This window comes from Herpailurus yagouaroundi, unplaced genomic scaffold, assembly GCF_014898765.1.
Source record: "Herpailurus yagouaroundi ecotype Mexico unplaced genomic scaffold, PumYag 28, whole genome shotgun sequence".
Classification (NCBI taxonomy): Eukaryota; Metazoa; Chordata; class Mammalia; order Carnivora; family Felidae; genus Herpailurus; species Herpailurus yagouaroundi.
The window spans coordinates 11,498,249-11,509,494 of NW_024412376.1; the positions used below are offsets into that span (position 1 = coordinate 11,498,249).

Genomic DNA, 11,246 nt, shown 5'->3' on the forward strand with positions numbered 1-11,246 from the left:
ACTGAGTCATTTTCACTACCTGTCACCTAACATACAGGCAATTTTTTTTTCTTTTTTCTTTTTAAAGACATCCCTCAGGGGCACATTTCTTTGTATGTATACAACATAATAACTGAATACAGTACAATAGTTGATTATATGCCAGACACTTCCTAATGATGGAAGTCATTGACTTCAAAGAGCTTACATTCTAGGAAGATAGACATGCAAGTCAAATGAAGCACAGCATGGCGACCGAACAACAGGACTATAAGTAAGGGAAGCGGCTAGCATGGAGAGAGATGCTATGAATTCTAGCTTCTTTGTGGATAGGAAAAGTATATTCCGAGGTCTCCTGGTGGTGGGTTTGTCCAAGTTGAGGGTTCAGTGTAGAATGAGCCACTCATCCTATTCCTTCTATCTTATTTCCTAAATTCTCTGTACAAATTGAGTTCTCAAAACACATTGAGACATCTATAAAATGGAGTGCCCCTCTTGAGCCTTTTTCTTAATTGAGATATTACATGCAATAAAGTACATTTTAAGTGTACCACTTGATTAGTTTTTGCATGTGAATTGTATTCCCATGTAACTATTAGATTAAGGTGGAACTTTTTCAGCCCTCCAGGAGACTCTCCTTCCCTCTTTCAGTTCATACCATCTTCCAGATGTAACCAGTACTCTGACTTCCAGGACCATAAAATTAACTTTACCTGTGTCTGCACTTTGTGTTGATGGGATCTTTCATATGTGCTTTCTTTCATACATGTTAGGCCTTTTAGGTTCATCCATGTTCTTGCAGATAGCTATAGTTCCTTTTTCCATTCTGTGGGTGAAAATATAATTTATCCATTCTACTGATAGATATTTGGGTTATTTCCTGTTTGGATATTATAAATAATGTCTTTTGTTGGATATAAGCATTCATTTCTGTCTTCACTAAGGAATATAATTGCTGGGTTATAGGATGTGCTTATGGAACGAGAGCTTTAGGAAATAGTACAAACAATAAAGTGGTTGTACCCCTCTGGGGGTTCTGAGCTGTCTTCCTATATTCAGTGGGTGTGTGCTACTATCTGACCTATATTCTGTGTATGTTTTCCTCTTGCTGTATCCCAAGCCACAATGTTGAGTAGAAGTAATGATTAGAATGTAGAGACAAGGTGAAATTGTGCAAGATGGAATATCAGTAATCCTATTTTTTTTTTTTTTTTAATTCTAGATAACATACAGTGCAATATTGGTTTCAGGAGAATTCAGTGATTCACTACTTACATACAACACCCAGTGCTCATCACAACAAGTGCATTCCTTAATACCCATCACCCAGCTAGCTCATTCCCAACCACCTCCCTCTGTCACCCCTCAGTTTGTTCCCTATCATTAGGAGTCTCTTGTGGTTTCTCAGTAATCCTTGAATTAAAAGGGAAATTGTCCAGTGACCTGTCATCACATGATATAGTACTGTTACTTCCATTGTGTCAGCTTCAATTCAATTTTCTAAACACTTGAAAACTTTCAAAGGAGATAGGAAACAAAACATGGTGGGAAAGTCCTTTTCCTAAGTAGCAAATGTTTGGGCTAAAGAACTAGGCTAGACTTGAAAGAGCTAACAGTTCTTTGGGTTTTTGGTTTGTTTTGTTTTTTGGGTTTTTTAAATTTTTTTATATAATTTATCATCAGATTGGTTTCCATACAACACCCAGTGCTCATCCCAACAGGTGCCCTCCTCAGTGCCCATCACCCACTTTCCCCTTAAACCCTCATCAAACCCTCAGTTCTCAGTATTTAAGAGTCTCTATTTCATGCACAATACTCAGCACTAGGAATACAAAGTAAAGAAAAAGGTAAATAGAACTCGTACCACTTAGGGAGGCCAACAGTGGCACAGTCCACCATGGGGAGTTCTGGGGGGCAGAACACTGTAAAGAAAACCGCGGTTGTTTTCATTCACATTGCACATGATACTCTGAATACCTATGCTACTGACACCGGATGTAGGGTGTTTCCACACATCAAGCAGTTCTGCCACACCAGCTGTGTGTCCTGTAATTTAACTCCATTCTGACACTATCTACCTGGAGACAGCTTCAGATCCCACAGGTTAAGGGCTCAGGCCCACAAGAGTGTCCTCACTTCAAATGCCAATTGCAAGTCCAGGTTGTTACCAGTGCTTCTGACCTATAAATGGAGGTTTCCACCACCCCCTTCTTAGGTCTGATTAGTTTGCTAGAGGGAACAAGCATAAGCAAAGACCTGGAAACTAGAAAAAGAGCCAGACATGTGCAGAGAACTTAAAAAAATTTAAAATTCACCAAGGCTGAAGCATAATTTTTAAGAAGAGAGGTGTAGCAAGAGATAAAGCTAGAAATGTAGTTGGGTACCAGATCGTAAACAGCTTTAAAAGAATAATAACAGCCAATGTTTCTGAGGAATTGGCTTTTTTCAGACCCTGCACTAATCACATTCCATAGACTATCTCATTTAATACTCAACATCCTGAAAACTTAAGTACATTATTACAGAGGATAAAATAAAGGTTCAGGGCTCTCTTTTTTTGCTGGGTCTCTGTCTGGTTTGGGAATCAAAGTAATGCTGGCTTCATACAATGAGTCTGGAAGTTTTCCTTCCCTTTCTATTTTTTGGAACAGCTTGAGAAGGATAGGTATTATCTCTGCTTTAAATGTCTGGTAGAATTCCCCAGGGAAGCCATCTGGTCCTGGACTCTTATTTGTTGGGAGATTTTTGATAACTGATTCGATTTCTTCTCTGGTTATGGGTCTGTTCAAGTTTTCTATTTCTTCCTGTTTGAGTTTTGGAAGTGTGTGGGTGCTTAGGAATATGTCCATTTCTTCCAGGTTGTCCAATTTGTTGGCATATAATTTTTCATAGTATTCCCTGATAATTGCTTGTTTTTCTGAGGGATTGGTTGTAATAATTCCATTTTCATTCGTGACTTTATCTATTTGGGTCCTCTCCCTTTTCTTTTTGAGAAGCGTGGCTAGAGGTTTACCAATTTTGTTCATTTTTTCAAAAAACCAACTCTTGGTTTCATTGATCTGCTCTACTGTTTTTTTAGATTCTATATTGTTTATTTCTGCTCTGATCTTTATTATAATTTCTCTTCTTCTGGGTTTGGGGTGTCTTTGCTGTTCTGCTTCTATTTCCTTTAGGTGTGCTGTTAGATTTTGTATTTGGGATTTTTCGTGTTTCTTGAGATAGGCCTGGATTGCAATGTATTTTCCTCTCAGGACTGCCTTTGCTGCATCCCAAAGTGTTTGGATTGTTGTATTTTCATTTTCATTTGTTTCCATATATTTTTAAATTTCTTCTCTAATTGCCTGGTTGGCCCACTCATTCTTTAGTAGGATGTTCTTTAACTTCCATGCTTTTGGAGGGTTTCCAGACTTTTTCCTGTGGTTGATTTCAAGTTTCATAGCATTGGGATCTGAAAATGTGCATGGTATGATCTCAATTCTTGTATACTTATGAAGGGCTGTTTTGTGACCCAGTGTGTGATCTATCTTGGAGAATGTTCCATGTGCACTCAAGAAGAAAGTATATTCCATTGCTTTGGGATGCAGAGTTCTAAATATATCTGTCAAGTCCATCCAATGTATCATTCAGGGCCCTTGTTTCTTTATTGATTCTCTGTCTAGATCATCTAGCCATTGCTGTAAGTGTTCACTCCTCATCAGAGAAATACAAATCAAAACCACACTGAGATATCACCTCACGCTGGTCAGAGTGGCTAAAATGAACAAATCAGGAGACTATAGATGCTGGAGAGGATGTGGAGAAACAGGAACCCTCTTGCACTGTTGATGGGAATGCAAACTGGTGCAGCCATTCTGGAAAACAGCATGGAGATTCCTCAAAAAATTAAAAATAGATCTACCCTATGACCCAGCATTAGCACTGCTAGGAATTGACCCAAGGGATACAGGAGTGCTGAAGCATAGGGGCACATGTGCCCCAATGTTTACAGCAGCACTTTTCAACAATAGCCAAATTTGGAAAGAGCCTAAATGTCCATCAACTGACGAATGGATAAAGAAGATGTGGTTTATATATACAATGGAATACTACTTGGCAAGGAGAAAGAATGAAATATAGCCTTTTGTAGCAACGTGGATGGAACGAGAGTATTACGCTAAGTGAGATAAGTCAGGCAGAGAAAGACAGATACTATATGTTTTTACTCATAGGTGGATCCTGAGAAACTTAAGACCAGAGGGAAGGGGGGAAAAAAGTTATGGAGAGGGAAGGAGGCAAACCATAAGAGACTCTTAAATACTGAGAACAAACTGAGGGTTGCTGGGGAGTGGGAGAGGGGAGGGTGGGTGATGGGCATTGAGAAGGGCACCTGTTGAGATGAGCACTGGGTGTTGTATGGAAATCAATTTGACAATAAATTATATGGAAAAAAAAAAATTCAGGGAAATTAAGTAACTGACCCAGGCCACAGACCTATAAAATGATGGGCCCAGGTCTTAAACCCAGATCAAACTGATCCAGAGCCCGTCCCCTCTTAACCACGCCAGTCGACACTACCTTATAAGCCATGCATTTATCCTCCTGTGAGCTCTCAGCATCTTCTGTGGGACAGTATTTTATTTAGAGGGATCACTTAGGATAGTGTTTCTCAAACTTAATATGTAGATCCCTTTTAAAAAAAGAAAGTTCATACATCTTTAGTATTGCCTTAAATCAGCTAATGTTGCTTAAATGCATGCAAACTTAAAACAGGTATGAACTTCTGGTACTTACACTGTTCATACATGAAAGAAATATGCCAGTTAAACAAAACTTTAATAAAATGCAAATTAAGTAGCATTAATTTAATGTGACCAATATTCTGTTGAAATTGTCGCTCACGAGAGGGCGTGTTACACTGACACTGAAGCACAGCTTCTTTTCGTTCGGTGCCCCTTCCCTCTCTAGGCTCTGTGGAGACCCCATTTTCCCCCGTCTCCCCTCTCTTTCACCTTCCGGGGAACTGTGATACTGTTTGGTTCCATTTAGAATGTGGACAGGTCACACTTAAATCCACCTCCTCCCATGGTGTGCCAACAGGACTGAAATACACAGGCTCTAAAATACAAAGTTTCTATAGTTTAATACAGCCTGTATTCAAAATGATAAAAATGTTCCAAACTTGTTAAAATGAGGTTCGATCTGGACTGGAATTTGGTCTGTGAATATGAGGGGGGTGGGGGTGGAGCTGAGAGAGGAGCATCTGCTGGCCTTTGAGGGTTTTTACGGGAGTTTACGCTTAATACTCTTCTTTCTTTGGTTTTCTGCTGCCTCACAGGGGTCGGCACCAGGAATTATTACAGAAAGATTGGCTACAGACTACAAGGGCCGTACATGGTAAAGACGCTGAAATAATGGCCACACCGGCCCACCTTGATGCAGTGTCCTCCCTGGCAGAAAATAAAGATTCAAGATACCTTGACTACTCAGCAGAGAGGCTGAGCAAAACAAATGGACCTACCCTGCCTCCCTGGCAAGGAGCTTCACTTCACCCTCATCCTGCAGCTGCAGAGACTGGAAACTGCGTTCAGGGCCAGGCCAGGCGCCTGCTGACCAAGCCCACCAAGCCCCTGGTGCCCAGAGCTGCTGCGTGTTCTTCAGTCATGTATCCAGTTTCTAAAGTCTGCATGAAGCCTGCAGTTGATCTACCATGACTCATGCACAGTGACGAAAGCAAATTAATCAACTCATTTGGACACCATAATTCATGAAGTAAAGCTAGCTATTGTCATTTGAGGAGTAAACTTGGGAGTAGGTTATTTATATACTGTAGGGACAAAAAGGCTGGAACATGAAAACTGTCAGGCTTTGATCTCTGGCCTTTATGTACATTCCGGCACAAGAAAATGAGCTCTTGTTTTAATGGAAATAATTCTGATTCCCATGCTGATGTTTGAAATAACAGTGTGATGAGGAGAGAGGAATTGAAGTTGTAGGTTTGTGTGTGAAGCTTGAAACCAGCCTTTCTCATGTGGGGGTCTCCCATCTACTCTGGGCCCTTACAAACACCCTTTATTTTGCACTTTTTCTTGTCTGTGCTCCCCCTACTCTAGACAACTGCAGAACAGCGTGGGCAGCAGCATTTGGTTTCCTCTCTTGTGTGTCCTGAGCAGGCAGAGTCTGACAGGCACATGCCTGAGCTTGTGTGGCCCTAAGTCAAGGTTCGCTTCCACAGAAGCAGTTTCCTGCATTATGATTCTTTAAGAGGGACTTTGGCTTGTTTTAAATGAAAAAAGATAAGAGTTCAACTCCTATCAAAGCAAAAAAGTGGAAAATCCACTTTCTGCATTTGGCCCAAATCCAAAAACAGGAAAAAGATTGGCTTTTTCAAAGGTTTGTATTCAGGAACTCCTCTTTGTAACTTCCAGGTAAGCTGCAGAAGAGACTCAGCCTGGAGAGGGCCAATTCTTAATAGCATGGCTTAAACCTGTGCCCCCTGGCTTCTGTGGCATTTTACAAAGGTTTATTAAATGGAATTGATTCCCCTGAAAAATAAAATCTTCAACATATAGAGAAGACTCATGTAAGGTTTTTTCCCCTCTCCCTGTTACACATGTAGTGACATTTGCTATGAATTTGCCGGTTTGGGTTTCAATCTGCGATGCTATTTATTTCCTCCTTCGTGCTGTTTGCCTTTTCATCCCACTGCCACAGGGCAGATGACACTGGCTCTCTTGGGGGCTTGTGGAGCCACAGAGGCTTTCCGGGAGTGTAGTCTAGGGGATTTAGCTACTTCTCAATTATCCTTGTTTCTCCTTTAAAAACAAAACTATCGGGGCGCCTGGGTGGCGCAGTCGGTTAAGTGTCCAACTTCAGCCAGGTCACGATCTCGTGGTCCGTGAGTTCGAGCCCCGCGTCGGGCTCTGGGCTGATGGCTCAGAGCCTGGAGCCTGTTTCCGATTCTGTGTCTCCCTCTCTCTCTGCCCCTCACCCGTTCATGTTCTCTCTCTGTCCCAAAAAATAAATAAATGTTGAAAAAAAAATTAAAAAATAATAAAAAAAATAAAAACAAAACTATCAAACTAACAGCACATGCGCCACACTAGCTGTTAGCACACACCACTGGGGATGACAGAATGGAGAGCGTGCTGACCCAGGCTCACCTCTGTCCGCAGTGTGACCCTGGCTTACACAAGAGTTTCTGGGCCTCCATTTTCTCATCCTCAAGGTCCTATTTACCTAAATGGATCAAAATGTGTAATGTACAAACAGATCCTTTGTAAAAATGTAAACTTATTCTAAAATGATAATTTAGAGCAAGATTTTCAAACAAATTGCCTAGGAACTTGCCCGTTTCCGAAAGTGGATATCAGCCAATGTTCCATCTGGATTTTCATCTCGGGGCTCAGAAGAATACCTCTTTCCAGCACGTCCTCAGCCACCTTCAGAATGAGTCTCCTAAGTTTGTGTGAAAGCTGCAGAACTTTCAAATCTGCACAGGGAGCGTTGGGGTGGCAGTCAGGGGCTCCTGCAAAATTCCTGCAGCCTCTCTGCCACTAGAAACTTCAACTGCTCTTCTGACTGCCAAGGGCTTTTCTAGGCATGTGTGTGGTGCTTGCTTGGCACAACCACGGCCTGGCCCCCCTCGGAGATACGTGCTCCCCAGTCCCATGGGCCAATTCCTAAGACGGATCAAGGAAGTGGGATCCTGCCAGCCTCAGCACGGAACCTTTAAAGCTGCAGCCTGTGGGGCGCCTGGGTGGCTCAGTTGAGCATCCAACTTCCACTCAGGTCATGATCTCACAGGCCACGAGTTCAAGCCCCACGTCGGGCTCTGTGCTGACAGCCCAGAGCCTGGAGCCTGCTTCAGGTTCTGTGTCTCCTTCTCTTTCTGCCCCTCCCTGCTCGTTCTCTCTCTCTCAAAAATAAATAAAACAGGGGCGCCTGGGTGGCGCAGTCGGTTAAGCGTCCGACTTCAGCCAGGTCACGATCTCGTGGTCTGTGAGTTTGAGCCCCGCGTCAGGCTCTGGGCTGATGGCTCAGCGTCAGGCTCTGGGCTGATGGCTCAGAGCCTGGAGCCTGTTTCCGATTCTGTGTCTCCCTCTCTCTCTGCCCCTCCCCCGTTCATGCTCTGTCTCTCTCTATCCCAAAAATAAATAAACGTTGAAAATAAATAAATAAATAAATAAATAAATAAATAAAACATTAAAAGAAAAGAAATTTAAAAAATAAAGCTGCAGCCTATGTTACTGATCTATATTGAACGAGTCCCTAGCAGCCACCTCAAGCCCAAAGCTTTTGGTTCACCTTGTTCTATTACCTGGAGAGGTTTTTGTTTTAATTAAGCCATATCAAAAGCAGACTGAAATCTGAATACAAAATGAGATTTTAAAAATAGGTCATCACCAAGTGAAGGGGCGTGGCAAAGATACAGTTTCTCAAACTTAGGAATGAATGAACACTCTTTAAAGGAAGGAAGAGTTCATTCATCTAAGTCGCAGGTTGCCAATCATCAAATCCATGCTTTGAGGGACAAGAGACTCGCTGAGACTCTAGAACAGCAAAAAACATTTTAAAACCTCACTGTGATTCTGGGGGCTTCCCGGAATGATGTGGACGGCCAGTCTCCCACGTGTGTGCTGGTGAGCTGTTGTGTCCACCTAGGGAGTCCTTCCAAGGGAGCTTAGCCGCCTTTCGGGGTGGGAAGCAGGGTGGTGCCACACTTGTAAACAGGAGAATTGCGCGTACCAGCAGTACATTTCTGTTTAATTCTGTGAAGGCAGTCCCAGAGACTAAGCTTACAAAGAAACTCATTTTAAAATCAAATTCATGCCCTATCAGAAGTAGCAAACTGGCTGCTTTTTTATATCCAAATGTGCATGACACTTCTGTCTCTTCACAAGCCTAGAATACCCTTTTTGTCCACCTGGAAAACTTCAAGGGAAAGAACTAGCATCTGCTGAGCCCCACTGCACTGGGCTCCACCCCAGGCCCTTCCCATTCTTTACTAGAAAGTCCTTTTCTAAATGGGCAGAAAACATGAATAGACACTTCTCTAAAGAAGACATCCGGATGGCCAACAGGCACATGAAAAGATGCTCAACATCGTTCCTCATCAGGGAAATACAAATCAAAACCACACTCAGATATCACCTCACACCAGAGTGGCCAAAATGAACAAATCAGGAGACTATAGATGCTGGAGAGGATGTGGAGAAACGGGAACCCTCTTGCACTGTTGGTGGGAATGAAAATTGGTGCAGCCACTCTGGAAAACAGTGTGGAGGTTCCTCAAAAAATTAAAAACAGACCTACCCTATGACCCAGCAATAGCACTGCTAGGAATTGACCCAAGGGATACAGGAGTACTGATGCATAGGGGCACTTGTACCCCAATGTTTATAGCAGCACTCTCAACAATAGCCAAATTATGGAAAGAGCCTAAATGTCCATCAACTGATGAATGGATAAAGAAATTGTGGTTTATATACACAATGGAGTACTACGTGGCAATGAGAAAGAATGAAATATGGCCCTTTGTAGCAACGTGGATGGAACTGGAGAGTGTGATGCTAAGTGAAATAAGCCATACAGAGAAAGACAGATACCATATGTTTTCACTCTTAGGTGGATCCTGAGAAACTTAACAGAAACCCATGGGGGAGGGCAAGGGGGAAAAAAAAGGAGGTTAGAGTGGGAGAGAGCCAAAGCATAAGAGACTCTTAAAAACTGAGAACAAGGGGCGCCTGGGTGGCGCAGTTGGTTGAGCCTCCGACTTCAGCCAGGTCACGATCTTGCGGTCAGTGAGTTCGAGCCCCGCGTCAGGCTCTGGGCTGATGGCTCAGAGCCTGGAGCCTGTTTCCGATTCTGTGTCTCCCTCTCTCTCTGCCCCTCCCCCGTTCATGCTCTGTCTCTCTCTGTCCCAAAAATAAATAAACGTTGAAAAAAAAATTTTTTTTTAAATAAAAAAAAAAAAACTGAGAACAAACTGAGGGTTGATGGGGGTTGGGAGGGAGGGGAAGGTGGGTGATGGGTATTGAGGAGGGTACCTTTAGGGATGAGCACTGGGTGTTGTATAGAAACCAATTTGACAATAAACTTCATATATTGAAAAAAAAAGTCCTCTTCTAACGGTGAATGTCTTCCTACGGTCAGACTCCCCCACGTGACCAATGAGGACTTGGGCAGGCATCTTCACCTCTGAGCCTGGAGTCAGGACCGCCACATCACCCGGTTCCAGTCTGTGCCAGTCCTCAAGCGTCGGGGTCACATGCACTGTAATATGAAAGTGCCCCAATGACCAAGCACGGCAGCCCTGATCTTAGCTACTAAATGGATATAGGATTTGGGGCACCTGAGTGACTCAGTCGGTTGAGCATCTGACTCTTGATTTCGGCTCAGATCATGATCTCACGGTTCATAGGTTCGAGCCCCACCTAGGGCTCTGCACTGACAGCACAAAGCCTGCTTAGGATTCTCTCTCTTCCTCTCTCTCTGCCCATCCCCCACTCATGCTCGCACACAATGTCTCTCAAAATAAACTTAAAAAAAATAAATACATAAATATATGAGTCAAACAGAAGTCAGTGACTCAGCCTTTCTCACTCCACTCTACCCAACATTTCCTGTTTTAAGGGGAAAAAAATTTCAGTCCTCTTCTGTTTAAACTGTTCAGCCTACAGGTTTTGAGCAACAAGCCTGTGGGCTTTCATAGTATTTCATCCTCACAACAAACAACCGGTGAGGAAAATCCTATTGTTCCAGTTTTTAAAATTGCACATAGTGGAAGTGAATGAGGTCAAGAGAGAATGCAAAGCAGAGTCTGCTTTTATTTAAATGAACATAGCTAAAATAAATAGATAAGCAAGCTTTTGGCTCTAAAAATTATATATTCTCATTATAACTAATTGAAATGAACCAATAAAGCACGAAGTCCCCTGAAATCCACCATCAGAGATAACCGTGGTAAAATAAACACTGTGATGAACATCCTCCATCCACCTGCTCGTGAACACATGCATATCATCAGTTCCACACAAAATGTTCACACTATGCACGTTGCTTTGTAACCTTGGTAGCTTAACCAAATGTAAACATCTTCCTGTGTCTGTACACATAGATCCATTTAATCCTTCTTAATGGCTACCTATAATGAATAGAACTATAACTACTATTCTATTGTCTGCAGATGCCACAGTTGATGGAAGCAGGTCTTTCGTGTCTTCCGTTCTCTTATATTCTCATTGTCACAATAGCTAGAGTCATGTATTAGGCAGGGGGGGCTGCACACA

The 11,246-nt window shown here is 42.6% G+C and overlaps 1 protein-coding gene across 1 annotated transcript in view; it reads left to right on the plus strand.

The window, feature by feature from the left end:
• Positions 1-6,526, plus strand: part of ELP3 (elongator acetyltransferase complex subunit 3) — a 107,119-nt gene extending 100,593 nt beyond the window's left edge. Inside the window, exon 15 of the mRNA XM_040465930.1 lies at positions 5,294-6,526. Coding sequence (XP_040321864.1) covers positions 5,294-5,370 — 77 coding nt within the window. The 3' untranslated portion in view covers positions 5,371-6,526. The remainder of the gene's footprint in view (positions 1-5,293) is intronic.
• Positions 6,527-11,246: the final 4,720 nt, after the last annotated feature.